Source organism: Micropterus salmoides, unplaced genomic scaffold (assembly GCF_014851395.1).
Source record: "Micropterus salmoides isolate LMB-PRFRI ecotype aquatic unplaced genomic scaffold, ASM1485139v1 Ms_hic_scaffold_21, whole genome shotgun sequence".
Taxonomy (NCBI): Eukaryota; Metazoa; Chordata; class Actinopteri; order Centrarchiformes; family Centrarchidae; genus Micropterus; species Micropterus salmoides.
In genome coordinates, this window is record NW_024041262.1 from 17649773 (window position 1) to 17666999 (window position 17227).

The 17227-nt window shown below is 41.4% G+C and overlaps 1 protein-coding gene across 3 annotated transcripts in view; it reads left to right on the forward strand.

The window, feature by feature from the left end:
* Positions 1–17227, forward strand: part of LOC119915585 (phospholysine phosphohistidine inorganic pyrophosphate phosphatase) — a 33430-nt gene that overhangs the window by 1189 nt on the left and 15014 nt on the right. For 2 of the 3 annotated variants that reach the window (XM_038735180.1, XM_038735179.1), the window contains exons 3-6: positions 444–597; positions 725–788; positions 903–995; positions 3753–3844. In XM_038735180.1, the coding sequence (XP_038591108.1) occupies positions 444–597; positions 725–788; positions 903–995; positions 3753–3844 (403 nt within the window). Of the gene's footprint in view, positions 1–443; positions 598–724; positions 789–902; positions 996–3752; positions 3845–5894; positions 6409–17227 lie in introns of those variants that run through there. The other variant, XM_038735181.1, reaches the window with a different exon arrangement.

Below are 17227 nucleotides of genomic sequence, written 5' to 3' on the forward strand. Positions count from 1 at the left end.
CAACATTTTGACATTAACCCATGGTTATCCTCAGCGTCTGACCCTATAAGTAGTGCATATAAAACATTAAGTTGAATGACATTTTCATCCACTTAAACCAGAGTTAAACAGTTGCTGCTGCAAAGTTAACATGCAGAGCCAGCACACCAGCTCCAGACTGTGATACTTACAACTCTCCTGCTACTATAGCTAACATAACAAAAAAGTATACTGGCAAACTAGAAAGTAAGCTGAATGTCTGTGGGCAAGTAACGTTACTGACACGCAAAGCATGGCTAGAACGCCTAAAATAGTGTCATGAGATTTTAAAGATGTAATAATACTTGTTGGTTTTGGTCTTCCATGGGATTTGATGATGAAAAATAAAGACTATCAGTAGATTTATCCTTTTAAAGGACCCAACCATAAAAAGTATTAAAATGTATTTAACTACTCTTCTGCAGGACTTGTCCCCGAGTTTGACTGTGTTGACAAGACCAACCCAAACTGCGTGGTGATTGGAGACGCAGCTGAAAATTTTTCCTACCAGAACCTGAACGAGGCATTCAGGGTCCTCATAGGCCTGGAGAAGCCAGTGCTGTTCTCTCTGGGCCAAGGGTAAGAGGATATTACAAGTCGGGAGTCATTACTATATTGCTTATCCCAAGGAACGAGCACAATGTGAAATATAAAATGTCATGACAGAACTTAACAAAACATTTGTGATGTTTTACTCTCTTTATAGCCGGTACTACAAGGAGACAGATGGTTTGAAACTAGATGTCGGGGTTTACATGAAGGCTCTGGAGGTACAGTAGGTGCATAATTTGCACTGATATATAATGAATTGCTAACAACAGTTCATGTGTATCCATGTGAACAGTAACTAATCATAATCATTATTAACTTATTGTTCCCTCCAGTATGCCTGTGATTTAAAGGCTGAAGTCATTGGAAAGCCATCCACAACATTCTTCCAGAGTGTTCTCAATGACATGGGGCTTCAACCACATGAGGTACGTAACAACAGAGGTGACTGTATGTATCCAGAATACAAGATAGTACAGGTAAGTGTAATGTATGTTGTGGAATAATGAAGACTCTTAATTCAGTTCCTTGATCAAGGCAAAAATGCTAAATATTTAGCTTTGCTATGGAGATTATTCTGTTTCTATTCTTTGACTCAAGCATGCACTTTGTCACCTTACTTGAAATTCACAGTGATCACTCCCTCTGAGTAGTAGACATGCATTAGTCAGCACCTGCAGTCGTACAGTTACATGAAAAAAACACTAAAATGATAAGGAACCAATGGGCAATCGACTCCCCAAATAGTTTCAGAATGAATTCAATTCACAGGAATTTTAGAGAATGCTTAAGAGAAGCAACATACAAGGTAAATTTATTGTAATGTCTAATTGTCTAATTTAATGTCTCTTCAGTTGTACACCCTTGCGTTTTCTATTTTTATTTTTGTTTGTTTTTCTATGCAGATTGTCTGAACATGTGTTTTAATGTCTCCTTGAAATCTGCTCATCTCAGTGTATCCCAAGTCTGTGCTCTATCACTGCGGTCTCTCTAAGCATATCTATTTTTAGACCTGGCAGTTGGCACTCTTTTAAAGCTGGGTTCATCTCAGACTAAGCCTCGCTCTTTTTTCTGGATTTCTTTTTTTTCCCTAAGACATGGCTATATCCACAGCTATATCTGCTGCCCTTTCCAAAGCCTTCAGTTACTCACACAGGTTTTGATGCAGAGATGATCGATGACGTTTTCTTTTTCCAAAGTGGAAGTTCCTTTCTCTTTGAGTCACTCACTTAATAATCAAAATGAAACTACTCCCTTCTTGCGGACAAGTATAAATGCTATCATTTCTTTACCAAACTCTTGAGAAGCGAAAGAGGAGGGCTTTCAGTGATGGTAATAAGGAGAAGGTGATTCCAAGGACTACAGACCTATGGCACTGACCTCCCACATCATGAAGACCCTGGAGAGACTGGATCTGGAACAGCTGCAGCCCATGGTCAGACCTCTTCTGGACCCCCTCCAATTCGCCTACCAGCCCCGACTAGGAGTTGAGGACGCCATCATCTTCCTGCTCAACCGCATCTATGCCCACCTAGACAAGCCAGCTAGCACTGTGAGGGTCATGTTTTTTGACTTCTCCAGTGCTTTCAACGCCGGCCGGCCCTACAGGGTGAGAAGCTGACAGCGAGGCAAGTGAATGTCCCCCGCGTGTCCTGGATTGTTGACTACCTGACTGGCGGACCACAGTATGTGCACCTGCAAGTTGCCACACTGTGGGTCAGACAACGTGGTCAGCAACAACGGGGCTCCGCAGGGGATTGTCCTCTCTCTCCCTTCTTCACCATCTACACCACGGACTTCAACTACCACAGTCCTGCCATCTTCAGAAGTTTTCTGATGACTCTGCTGTGGTTGGATGTATCAGCAAGGATGACCAGGCGGAGTACAGAGCTGTGGTGGAGGACTTTGTCACATGGTGCAAGCAGAACCGTCTAGACTAAAGACTAAAGACTAAGGCTGGTTGTGGATCTAAGGAGAGCCAAGGCACCAGTGACCCCTGTTTCCATCCAGGGGGTCAGTGTGGACATTGTGGAGGATTACAAATACCTGGGAATGCACGTTGACAATAAATTGAACTGGGCCAAGAACACTCAAACCCTTTACAGGAAGGGCCAAAGCCATCTCTATTTTCTGAGGAGGCTGAGGTCCTTCAACATCTGCAGGATGATGCGGAGGATGTTTTATGAGTCTGTGGTGGCCAATGCTATCCTGTTTGCTGTTGCATGCTGGGGCAGCAGACTGAGGGTAGCGGACGGCAACAGACTCAACAAATGGATCCGCAAGCCCAGTGATGTTGTGGGATGCTGTCTAAGCTACATGTCATCTTGAACAATGTCTCCCACCCACTCCATGGCATGCTGCTCAAACACAGCTTTCAGTGCAAGACTTATTCTGTGACACAGAATTTCCCTTCGGATCAATAAAGTATTTCTGATTCTGAAAATACTTTCCCTAATTAGAAGTTGAATCATATCCCTGTCACAGAACAACCTGCAGGATTCAGTCTGGTACACTTGTTTATGTCATTTCCAGGTGTGATCAGTTCTCACTGCACTAACCTTCCTGCATTCAGTCTTGCAGCTTATCCAGAATAATGCAACCTGTTGTGTCCTTTAGCTCGCATTTAAGTTTTAAGTATCCCAGTTTACTGTAACTGATAATGCTTTGTTCTTCTCATGTCATTATTTTGAATTACAGACCAATGCAAGTCTGGGTTGTTCTTTTTCCTCTCTTCACCTTGTCTGCCACTGGTTAACATTTTTGGTCTACCGTTTATTTAAAAATCACATTTTCCACACTAATAGGCGATGGTGCAAACACATGTTGTGTAACAAGTACCTGGTCAGAGGGGAGGATAGCTAAGAAGTTTTTAAAAGAAACTCGAGGAAGAAAGGAGGGCAGGCTGAAATGCATCCAATTGCCGATGATGCTTAGGTAGGAAGCAGGAACAACAGGAGGAGATAACAATTGGCACTTGATACAATGCATCATATACTGGTGTCACCATCTGATAAAGTAACCAGTGTGTTACCAGTGGAAAGGTAAATTGATCTAGACAGCCTGGCCCCAAGCCTTCCTGCAGGTACCACAAAGCTGGGATAAACTTTCTATGGGATAACTGCTTCTACACATTTACTAAACTAAATTATAAGTTGTCTCTTTCATTACTTCCTCCTCACCTGCAGGCACTGATGATCGGAGACGATCTGGTGAATGATGTAGGTGGGGCCCAACACTGTGGAATGAAAGGCGTTGCAGTCAGGACTGGAAAATACAGGTGGGTGATGTCCTAAATGCAGGAATGCTTTCAGAGTGAACTATGGTTTCCTTGGCACAATCTACCAGGCCTGAACATGACTCCGTGTTGGCAAAAGGTGTCCCTATTGGTTAGTCGACTATCCTTTAGCCATGTCAATGCATGCCCTGCTTAAATATCCTTGAATAGGACTCCAGCTTATTATCAGCTTGTTCTATGGCCTGTGTTTTTTATGCCTGGAGGTAAAAATGAAACAGTTGCTCCCCCTACAAGATTATTCATACATTATTTGTAATGCATATCCATATTTCTAAAGCTATTTTTGAAGAAACAGCTTAAAGAAGTAACAGTGAAAAATGTTTTGATGCATTTTAAATAATAATACACATTTTGAAGCTGGTCTGACCATATAAATGTAAAATCAGAAAATAAAAATCAATTAAACTATTTGCCAGGAGGGGGCGCCCTCACACCAGGATTGCAAATCAAAGTTTCCTGCATAACAAACAGGCTTCCTGTGAGCCAACCATCTTATTCTTCAGTCTTCTAGATTTGTTATTTGATTGAAAATCCGCCGAAAATAGCTTTATTCTCTCCACATGATGAATGCTGGTCGCCCACAAGGTCATAGTCACCAAGAATTTATGATCCCAAATCTGGAGATTACTGGGGTGCCTTTCATATGGTGCAATTACAGAAACATATGGTTGATTATTTTAGATGATTTAGTGGTATTTATGGCTTGAAGAAAAGCGAAAAGTGACTGGGCGTAGGAGGAGACACTGTTATGGAACTACACATTATGTCACACACATGTACATTTAAATTTTTGTTCAAAGCACAGGTTCAAAGTCATACTGTAACTCTGGGTTTTTAATAGTTTTCCTCTATGTAATACGGCCTTAGCCCTAGGTTTTTATATGTCTAATTAAGAAATCTTTATGGAAATGGATGGGGAATCCTGAACATTTACTATTTTAGACTTGCGGTGCTGGCTCGCTTTTATCATTTCAAACATGACACCAGTTACTGTGAAGCAGTAGTGGAACAAGTACTCAGATCCTTTACTTAATATAAGAGCATTAATACGACAATATGAAAAAGTCCAAGGGATTAGAAGCAAAATATACTCACCTAGAATTGCCTTTTCATCGTTTATTATGAATACTTAAGCAACATTTTAACATTGTAGTTGGTCCCGGTGGTGTTATATAAAACTTCTCTTCTGCTGCACATTGCTACACTGTACTGCTTTGTAATTTTTAGGTACAATAATGTACTGCATTATCATATGGGTAACGTGTAAAAATTTCGATAGCTAGTAACTTCATGCAATATTTCCCTCTAAAATGTAGTGGAGTAGAAATATCGTGTTGTCCCGCATGCACGTAACCCTGTGTAATCTGACTAGCAGCTAAACAACTTCCCCCATCAAGCACTAAAGACTGGGATTGTCGTAAGTCAGTTTATTGACAGAGAGAGGGTGAAAGTGGGAAATGAAACACAATGACCAAAGTTACTTAAATATCGATGAGTCACAAACACTATACAGTGATAACGGTCTAAGGAAATAACAGAAAAAAATAACTACACGTAGCTATAATGCTCTAGTATTACTGTAGCTATCATGAGCTAACATGGCTAATTTAAAGGCAATAAGGTAATGCAATGTTATACAATGTATGCATGATAACCCATACCTAAATAAAGTGAAATTGCCTTACACATAGCACAACCCAAGGTATAAGTAGCCTACAAGCATACTGAAGCATACTAGCATGGTGCCATCCTGAAATGAGCTCATCAGTCATCATCAAAATACTCCTATTGCACAACAATCAACAGAGATGTAAAAATGGTATGTCAGCGTACTAAAGTAAAACAATGTCCCAATGGGGACAGAACAAGTATAAAGTTGCATTAAACAGAACTACTTGTACATAGTACTAAAGGAGGCTACTTAGTACAACAGAGCAAAATAAATGTACTTCATTACTTTCTACCCCTGCTGTGGAGGACATCAAACCTCTTCCCTAATATTATTACCATTTTGTTTGGCCATAAAACACAGATTAGTCTGAAGAGGACCACGCATGACCTGCTCCACTGCTGCAGACTGGCATGGTCTCTGGTCATGTGACCAGAGAACGCTGAGTAATCTGCTTGAGCATCAGTCAGCTCTAATCCTGTACTAAGAGCACAGTCACTCACTGTAAAACCTGTCCTGTCTGTACAGAGTAATTCTTACGTTTAGGATGGGAGGATGTGGCTGTGTGTTTCCACACTCTTTTTTTAATGCAAATTTTCAGTGGACTGGGAAGAATCTTTCCAGATTATGTGTCTTCACAATCTTCTTCCAACAGCTCAGTTCAGCTCCAGTGTGCCGACACTCTGAACAGTGTCCATTATACCTAACAGTGTTTTTTTTTGGGGGGGGCAGAATTAAAATAAATGGGCGATGTTTCCTGCTGAAGAACCTGTGTGGATTCTGTAACATGACGTGATGTGTTTCAGCTGTGGAGATCTAAATTTATGGACTGGTGAATAAAGTTTTATATGGTGAAATAAAGGCATACTGAAAGTTATTATGTATGTTGCTAAATAATGTTTTCAGAACAGTACAGTTTAGTGCCATTATAAAGTGTCACTTTTTGTCAGTTTTTTAGTCTGTTGTAGTCATGTTGTAAGTAGGGATGGGAATAGAGACCCGGTTCTAGGGCTGGGCGATATGGCCTAAAAATAAAATCTCCGATTTTATTTACTTTAATTCAATTTACGATTTTTTCCGATTTCCCCCCCTACTTAAGGAAAGCAATAAGGTTTGTTGGTCAGTGCGGCTTTGTTCATCGCGGAGAGATTTTCATAATCGGCTGGCTCTCTCTGTTTCAGGTGTTGGAATAGGTTTGTGGTGCTGCTGCCTTTCACTGCGATAGGCTTTAGGCAAATGTTGCAGCGTGGTGTCTGTTGTTCCTCATCTGTCGCAGCAAACCCATACCAGTTCCAAACAACAGATGACTTTATTCCTTTCTTGGGAACAAACTTCCCGCTCTCACCGGTAGCCATTTTGTCGCTTGCTGTTGCTGTTTAGTGTATGATGTTGTCGCTATGGGAAACGAACACTACGGAAACCCCGGGGAGCCAAAAATGTGCTATTACACAAAAACTCGATTTACTTATTTTTTAAATCGCCCGCAACAAAAAATTCGAATTAATTCATTCAATCGATTTTTCGCCCAGGCCTACCCGGTTCTAAAATTTCTCAAAACCCCTAAAAGTATTCAGACCCCTTTAAATTTTTCACTCTTTGTTTCATTGCAGCCCTTTTCCAAAAATCAAAAAAGTTCATTTTATTTCTCAGTAATGTACACTCAGCACCCCATCTTGACTGAAAAAAACAGAAATGTAGAAATTTTTGCAAATTTATTAAAAAAGAAAAACTGAAATATCACATGGTCATAAGTATTCAGACCCTTTGCTCAGTATTTAGTAGAAGCACCCTTTTGATCTAATACAGCCATGAGTCGTTTTGGGAAAGATGCAACAAGTTTTTCACATCTGGATTTGGGTATCCTCTGCTATTCCTCCTTGCAGATCCTCTCCAGTTCTGTCAGGTTGGATGGTAAACGTTGGTGGACAGCCATTTTCAGGTCTCTCCAGAGATGCTCAATTGGGTTTAAGTCAGGGCTCTGGCTGGGCCATTCAAGAACAGCCACGGAGTTGTTGTGAAGCCACTCCTTCGTTATTTTAGCGGTGTGCTTAGGGTCATTGTCTTGTTGGAAGGTAAACCTTCGGCCCAGTCTGAGGTCCAGAGCACTCTGGAAAAGGTTTTCGTCCAGGATATCCCTGTACTTGGCCGCATTCATCTTTCCCTCGATTGCAACCGGTCGTCCTGTCCCTGCAGCTGAAAAACACCCCCACAGCATGATGCTGCCACCACCATGCTTCACTGTTGAGACTGTATTGGACAGGTGATGAGCAGTGCCTGGTTTTCTCCACACATACCGCTTAGAATTAAGGCCAAAAAGTTCTATCTTGGTCTCATCAGACCAGAGGATCTTATTTATCACCATCTTGGAGTCCTTCAGGTGTTTTTTAGCAAACTCCATGCGGGCTTTCATGTGTCTTGCACTGAGGAGAGGCTTCCTTCGGGCCACTCTGCCATAAAGCCCCGACTGGTGGATTGCTGCAGTGATGGTTGACTTACTACAACTTTCTCCCATCTCCCGACTGCATCTCTGGAGCTCAGCCACAGTGACCTTTGGGTTCTTCTTTACCTCTCTCACCAAGGCTCTTCTCCCCCGATAGCTCAGTTTGGCCGGACGGCCAGCTCTAGGAAGGGTTCTGGTCGTCCCAAACGTCTTCCATTTGAGGATTATGGAGGCCACTGTGCTCTTAGGAACCTTAAGTGCAGCAGAAATGTTTTTGTAACCTTGGCTGGATCTGTGCCATACCACAATTCTGTCTCTGAGCTCTTCAGGCAGTTCCTTTGACCTCATGATTCTCATTTGCTCTGACATGCACTGTGAGCTGTAAGGTCTTATATAGACAGGTGTGTGGCTTTCCTAATCAAGTCCAATCAGTATATATAAGGGTCTGAATACTTATGACCATGTGATATTTCAGTTTTTCTTTTTTAATAAATTTGCAAAAATTTCTACATTTCTGTTTTTTTCTGTCAAGATGGGGTGCTGAGTGTACATTACTGAGAAATAAAATGAACTTTTTTGATTTTTGGAAAATGGCTGCAATGAAACAAAGAGTGAAAAATTTAAAGGGGTCTGAATACTTTCCGTACCCACTGTATATATATACACACACACACACACACACACACACGGACGGACGGACGGACGGACGGACGGACGAGCAGCAGCAGCAGCAGCAGCAGCAGGGCGAGAGGCGCCGTCGCGGTGGAATAAAGTTACCGTGGGGGTTAAGTTAGCTCCAAACTACTGTAACGTCAGTGGATGACAGCTACGCTCGTCACTGAAAGTACGTGCAATAAAACCTTCGCAAGTAAAAAGACAATACTTTATCAATACACCTGTCTGTAAGGTAACGTTAAACATGTAGAAATGGTTAATTTAATCATCTCTGTCCTCAGTATCTCATCCTGTATGTTTTATACAAGCACAGCTAACGCTAGCTTGGCATTAGCCAAATGTTAAAAACAAGCTAAATAGAAAACTGTCTGTCTGGAGCACAGACTGGTCTGTAGTCTAAAAAACTCAGCTGCTGGCTGAGACACACCAGCTGCTCCTCCTTCTACCTGGTAACGTTACCTGCAGCCAGCGAGAGAGGAAGAGGGACTGATACAGACTGATGTTATTCTTTCTAAACGTCACTCACTACTTGTGATATGTCAGATAAGTTATTGAGTAACTTTGCTGTTGTCTAGAAACAACATTTAGCTGTATTTAAAATATTAAATTAAAAACAAGCAGGCAGTCAATATGTACACTTCAATATATCTTTATTTATCACAAGTGATATGTCAATATATAACGTTATCGCACAATGAATATTTTCCTCATACCGTACAGGCCTACCTCATGCCCGTTGGGTCTGGTCTTACCAAATAACCATCACTAAATAATAGTAAAGTATCGAAAGTGGTATCAATAAAGAATTGGATCGTTAAGCAGTCTCAATAAGGGTATCAATATCAAGAAAAATTAACGATCCCCATCCCTAGTTGTAAGACAACATTGCAAATTTGTAAGAAACAAAATAGCCTTAGATGCCGGATGAAGCAGCTTGGGGGGGGGGGGGGGGGGGGGTATGTGAATTTATTGCTGCAATACCTGCTTTGAATAACTGACGCATCATGTATGAATTTTTTTCTGAACCACAGCCAGTAACAGGAAATAACATTTGTATGCATCTGAAGTGAGGTTACTCATTTAACATAGACACCTCATAACACCTACATATACATGCCATATACATTCCCTGAGAACAAGAAGAGGAAGAGTGACAGTAACAGTGTTCTGTGGGACTGTGAGAGAGGAGAGGACGTGAGATTTAACATTTTTTAGCCAAACAGGCGCAGTGAACCCAGGCTTGCTGGGAGCAGCAATAAACCCTCAGTCAGATCTGTGAAAACACAGCTGTTTCCAAGTCAACCAGATGCTGCACAGGCCTCAAGTTTGGAGAAAAGACCCCAGGCCCGGTGACAAGACAGGAAGGAAAAAAGATACAAATCACAGAAGAATCTAATCATATCAGCTTATTTTAAGAAGCTTTTGACTTGACATGTTGTTACTCAGCGCGGACTGCATACGACCTAAAATTCTTTCAGCCTAATTTAGAACTGTCAGAAGCAGAAACCTATTTTTTGTGTATTCACTGTCTGCTTTGTTACTGTATTCACAGTAAATAACAGAAACAGATGATTCGAGCAAAGATGGATAGCACATGTAACTGCTCACTGTACTTTTTCATATCAGGCACATGCATATGAATGAGCTTGTTATGTTATTGTGATGGCTCCTGCAGATTATATACAAGAGCGGCGGCCAAGCGAAGTGCCTATCCGGAAAAGGCCATTGATACTATAGGCGTAATATAGGGGTAATTGGAATACGGGAGTGTTCTGCTAGCAATCAACTTTCCCTTGTTCTTAAATAATGAGTAAAAGTGCACTTCCCTCAAGGGTACCGTTTGCTCTTTAATGTAGAACAGGTTAGAAAAGGGGCCTACACAAGAAAATGGATGGAAATTAGACTAAGTGTGGGGATCTGACCCATGTTATTAATCAGCTGCATGGGAACAATCTACTGACACTGCACTCTAGTCTAACCCCTGCTCAGCCTTACAGCTCTTATGTGTTGAATGGCAACATTAAATTTAAATTTACAACATTAAAGCTGCAAATCAAAGCTCAGTACTGACTATACCAAATTCTGTCTATACCACAGGCTATCGAAAACTGTCGCACATCCAAAATCTCTACCAAATGCTTGGTCAGGTTCAGTATTCAAACAGATATTTCCTAATTTATATTGTTGATAATTTTGATAAAGCTGTATGTTTGTGTTCTTCAAGGAACTGCATCTACACAGAACCGGATAGCTTTGATGCTTCATGAAAGCAGGTTCATGTTATGCTGTTCCTTCATGAACTATTTGTAAACCAGTTTAATTGCTAGTGCTACTACAGACACAATTAGATTCTGAACCTTTTAGTCTTGGCATGCTGTCTGTCTCTCTGTGTGTCTGTGATAATCAAAGAAGTTGGATTTAAGTGCTTTTGATTTAGGCTCAGTATTGGCTTTTGTAATTCTTCTGAGGAGAAAGCAGTGTAGTGATGTGTCCAATACCAACACGGCATTGATAAGTATTTTGAATGAGGGCCAGTGAGTTAGAGGAAGCCCATATTGTATTCCCATTGGAATCTGGCAGAGACTGCACAGCAAACATTTTCACACAGCAGCAACCATCTTCAAAATGGTTTACATTGTAAACCTCTCCCAGTGGCCAACGCTTGACTGCTGATATGAGTGTTGGGAAACTGTTTTCCAGGCAGGCCGAGCCAGATTAAACGTCTCCAGAGAGACTTGGTCCCTGATGATAGAAACTATGAAGCAGTTTGCTGAAACCGCACCCTGGTTCGTTCCCTTTCTGTCTGTGACAGTCACCGAGGGACGACACAGGAAGCTAGCATTGCTGGGGGGATTTGGGGGGGGGGTTGATTAGTAGCCATGTGATTACCATGCAGGTTAGTTTTTCTTCAGTGTTTTCTCTGTCTGTAAGTGGGTTGCACTCCAAGATCAGGCAGTTTAGAAAAACAAACATTCTAATGTTGCATGTTTGTTAGAGAACATGGAAAAACATGGAAAACCTCACCTTATGTCAACTTGGGAGCTTTCATGCATCATTGCAAAATACCTCATTGTTAGCCTTGTGGTCACACCAGATAAATGTAGGCCAAGCCTAAATTAGCTAGTTTATATTGTGTTAGTTAGTGTTTGTTAGCATGTGAAACCAAAGGCAATTAAATAATAGCTCTGTTTAGCTGAATTGATTGTATTAGTGTTAATATTGTATCTTCTTCAGATGTTACTGCCAGCAGTGGTGTATTTACAGCCATTCTGCTACTGGTTTGTTGACACTTCATTTTGCTAACTGGGAGATATTGTAGCTGCCAGAAATGCCTGATAATCTCTGACTTGTTTTAAATTAAAAGTTACTTCAGTCAGACTTGGAAGTTTCTCCCCACTCTGGTTGTTGTAATCATGGCCTGAACAATACAATGGGAACGTGGCTGTAGGATGTAAGCCTTCAAATGTCAGCAGGATCATGTTAGCATTCAGCTCAATGCAAAATTGCTTCTGGCAACAAACAGCTTGGACTGATGGTAGGTGAGTCTGTGCCGCTGGCGCCATCCTCGATCAAATAATAAACGTTAAAAACTTTGCTTTTTGCACTGCTAGTGGTAAGGATTTACAAAAACCAAGAATAATTGTTTTCTCTCCATTTGTCATCCTGCCAACCATTTCATTTTCTGGGTTATAATGAGCATCCCACATGCTGCCACCACCATGCTTATAGATTTTTAGTGTCCATGTTTGCTTTTTATGGCTGCTGTGAGCTGTGTTACACTCAGTAAACGTATAGTGAGTCGCTCACACCTTATCAGTGAAGGTGTTAAATTCATGCAAAAAACCCATGTGCAAAACATAACAATGAATAACATCAGTTAGAACTCACAGTTCTTACCAGATGGCAGGTATGCAAATCTTGATAGCAGTTGCTGTAACTGCTTCTCCTGTAATCAGAGTCATTAGAACCAGCCGGTCTAAGACAAATGTGGCATGAGAGTCTAAAGAATGTGGTTTGATGCCATCGTGAAGTCCTCCAATGTTACCTGTTGGGTCATCTTTACAGACATCAGACAGTGGTATTGGACAGTACAATGACAGGGTGTTTGGGGGAGGCACTGAAAGCTTTTAACAACTTAAGACAGATAGACTTCTTAATATCTCCTGGCACCAATAAACTGTAAAAATTGTTCCAGTCAATCCAGGTCAGGTCAGGTCCAGAGAAATCAGTCACCAGTGTCCAGCAAGAGTCCCTCCCTTGCCTCCCTCCCTCCCTCCCAGCAGCCCTGACTGAGCAGGCTGGGGAAAGTGGCACACAACCACTGATAAGTGGGGATATCCAGAGCAGATTTCCACTGGTCCCCGTAATGAAGTCATACAAATAAAGCCATTACCAGTGCAGTGAACAGAAGGAAGGACTACTCATTAGGAAAGCAAATGTCCCATCAGCCTGAGCAAACAGACTATAAGAGTGAGGTACAACTTTCACCGTGGAAAGAGCTCAGCTTAATACAATATACTGATCAGGATTTGTGTAATACTGTAATATTGCTAGCACTATATTGTGTTAAAATAAGATATTTTTACAAGTCTCAAGTTTGTTGTGCAAGTTTTTTTTACTTCAAAAGTGTGCTCTGGAAATTGATTATTCATTGCTGGTTCGATGTCTGTTTTTATTTTTAGTTTCTGTTCCAGTTTCTGCTTTGTACGTTTGCACTAACACTGTTTATAACATGTATTACATCTCTTTTTATTGTTCTGTAAACACAGGGCGCTTATGCAAAAGAGCGTTAACAATTCTCCACCCTGAATAAATATACAGGTTGAATGACAGAGTGAAAGGCTTTCTGGGAAAGTGTGAACATTTTACTGCATTATGTGTGTCCACACAGAAAGGTGATGCTCTTCCCCTCTGACATAAACAGCCTATCAGACATTAGACCAGACTCAGCACAGTAGTGTTAGGTTTATGGATGGGCTTTGTCCTTTGCAGATCTGTGACACTGAACCTTGACAGGGCGGCTGTGCATGGCTGTGGTTGCAGCTTAATCTCCTTTATTAACTGAGCACTGCCCCTGGGATGGCTCTCAGGTACATACTGTATTTCAGCCTAGGTTATCTTTCAGCCGTCCACTGGTGTCCTATAGCCTCAGTGGATATAATAATGTACATGGTTCCAAGTGTGTGTCCATCAGTCAGGGAGTCTGTAATTTATGTGACTTACATTTCAAGACCTTGTAGGGATGCATCAGACAGACAATTATGAACTGGATTTAATGTGCAGTCGTGTCTTAGCTGGTTATGCCTGATTTGCATTTTCTCTGTGATTTTACTCTATCTGTTTACAGTCTGTGAACTGTTTTTCTCTGTAGACTTGAGTGTAGGCATTTTATAGTGTCTACAACAGCAGGTTGTAGGTCCCCCCGGATCATCAGAGGAACTGAATCAGGAGCACTGTGACCTGTTCAGTTTTGTTTTGAGGTAAACAGGCAGATTGAGTCAACAGTGTTTGGTTTGTTGCTGATCATCAATGTATAAAATTCCATGTATCTCATATTGTCTTAGTAACATAATATCTTGCAGATTCACTGGTTCTGTCACTCTTAATTAACCATCATTTCAGTCCTGTCCACTAATCTCGGACCATTCTCTTGCCGTTCTCTGCATCTCCCTTGTCAGTCAGCAGCATGGCCTTTGGGAAGATACAGATGCATAAGGTTTGTATTTCCACTGCTGTATTTCCCTATTTTGTTTTTTTTTTTTTTTAAACATGCACCACATAAAAGCTGGGTTTTGGTGGCTGGATCTCTTTCCTGGCTGCATGCTCCCACCTTATCCATTCTTGTCCAGAGATGGGTGGGTTGCTCTTTCCAACACCTATTGCATCTCGCCACCATAAACATTTGGATGGATTACATCGGTTTGGCGTTGAAGGGCAGCACTTACCACAATTCCATACAGTTCAGCTAATTAACTGAGAAACCAAGATAAGTTTTCATGCTATTCCCATTTATTGGAATCAGAAGTTTTGTGGGGAATGTAAACAATCAGTTCTGGGAACAATTTCCTCCTTCAGCCAGCACTTGTTGGCTTGACACCTAACACTGCTCTGTGTTTCTTTGCCTCTCTGTTCGTAGCATTTACATACTTGCTTACATGCAATCAATAGAATACTCCACTAAAAACACGAGTTTTGAGTATCTAACCTTCACTGCCTGTAGGCTTGCTCTTGCTTACAGAAGACAGCAGCTCAACTTGGGTTCACAATAGTTGCAATGGATTCCATTGGTGACCAAGAGTCAAGGCAAAATAGTCAATTATGTCCATAGAGACTTATCAAATCACTACTGCAGAGCAATCCACTTCTCCATGTCCATCTTTGTAATATGTATGCTCGGTATATTCCAAAAACTCACCAGATGGTCGGTATGCAACATATGGATAAACATACATTTAGCCTAAGATGGCTAACATAACTTATCAGTATTTATCCACTCAGCTTGTTGTTAGCGTGGTTACAGTAGCTTTTAAGGTTTATTGTTTGCATTAGCAAAGTTAGTTAGCATGTTAGCTGTATATTTTACAACATTTTGGAAGATCAGAAGGAAGCAGTAGTGGTTTGACTTTTCAAAACTTGATTTCATAACTGTCTCACTGTTGCAATTCATTGCAACAGTGCAACAGGTTGGTCAAGATTGCTGTCATTTTCAACTGGGCAAGCCAGCATACCTTTCAGGCACACCGGATGTTAGTATTTGATACTCAACATAGGTTTTCAGTGTAGTACCTTTTTAACTTGTGTCTTGCCAATTGTTAATGGTTAAAAGATCAATATGATCACACGTTACCTAGTGATAAATCTGAGCGAAGTAAAAGCTAAAATGAAGTAGAATTAAGGGGGAAGTGAGATTTATGCTCAAATCTATAACATCTTGTCAGGTATGTGTATACATGCGAGGAATTTGACTCAGGATTGTACACAATGTGCTTACTTATACAATAATAAAATCAGACACACGTGAGAACGGAACATAACTGGGCACCACAGACTGAGTACAGATTCTAGATGGATGTGGCAGTAACTGCACAAAGAGGTTACCCACTCCACTGGGTGCCCTAGCCTGGCCTACCATCCCGAACCACCCCGGAGTGACAGCTTCCTCTGCCTGCAGGCTCTTCTAAAGCCTGCCGTGCGTTATAAGTCAATGAGATATTAATAATTAACCAGAGCTTTTTTTACAGTGAGACTAGACTCCCACAGCGAGACAAAGGAGCTGGCCGGGCCTTGGCCACTGAGCCCCTCAACAGTACTTTTCCACCCCTGAGAGAGAAAAAGAGAAAGAAAGAAAAGGAGTGAGAGTGGGAGAGAATCAGAGAGCTAAAGCCCCCAGATGGCAGGCTGAAACATAGCACTGCCTCTTAAATACATGAACACAGGCCCTTAGTCATTTCAATGGGGATCCAATCCCTCTTGCAATTACCAAAAGACAGCCTGCTTGGCTGGAGGCGGGGGGACTTGGGCCCTTGCCTGGTTTTTGGCTGGAGCTATTTTTCTCCTAATGGTTTGTGTGGTTGCACATATCTGTCTGCATTTTCTGTAGCAGAAGCAGGTGACTCAGCAGTCCCTCACTGCTAACAAAACACTCCTACACATTGAGATATAGCCATACACACACACAAACGAAGGCTCAGCAAGTCATCAGCGGCACTCCTAATAATAACAGGCTGGTGAAAAGAGTGGTTAGATCTGGGTCACACGGAGCACTGCATTTTGAGCGCAACACTGACAAGACTGCTGTGAAATGCTTGAAGAATTTGGCCAAATAAACAAGAAATATTCTTATCAGGTGAACTTACCGATACTTGACGAGTGTTCTTTGTTTACTTGCTTGTTATGAGTAAGGACATCGTGAGCAATGTATAATCCGGAGTCAGATTCCCTTTAAGTTTACACCTACCTGGCAAATAAAGCTGATTTTGAACCAGGTTAGGTTAATGCAAGACACAGACAAGTAGTCCACCAAATATAGCATTACACTCCTGTAACATTGCAGGACCAACAATGGACAATTTAAGAAAGGATCAAAATCGATGCAACAGAACCAGAGATGGTCTTTTTTGGTCCATGCATTCTTGTCAAAATCTGGTGCTTGCATTTCCCACAATGCAACATGACCGCCGACAGTTCGATCAGAGAGTCGGTGTGTTATAGGAGAGGCACCTAATGTAGCTTTGAGATGCTAGCCCTGAGTAGCAGGCTACAGAGTTCTAGTAAACTCACAACTCCACACCTCTAGATATATATTTTTTTTATTTTCAAACTTGTGGTCAGCCCCAACAAACGCTGACTCACGTTGCATCACTAGAGGCAATTTAGCAGATTTCCTCTGGACCTTGTGGCTTCTGCAATTTTCTTCACATATGCAGTAGTACTCCTGTAAACAGACATTGAAGTGTAAAATTTGTGGAGTTCTCCTTTAAGGATTGCCCATTGTAATCTGTGGGTAGTATGCTCATGTAGTGCTGCAGAGGAAACTGCAGACTCTTGAAATTTGTTCAGTTATCCATTACAGTGAACATTA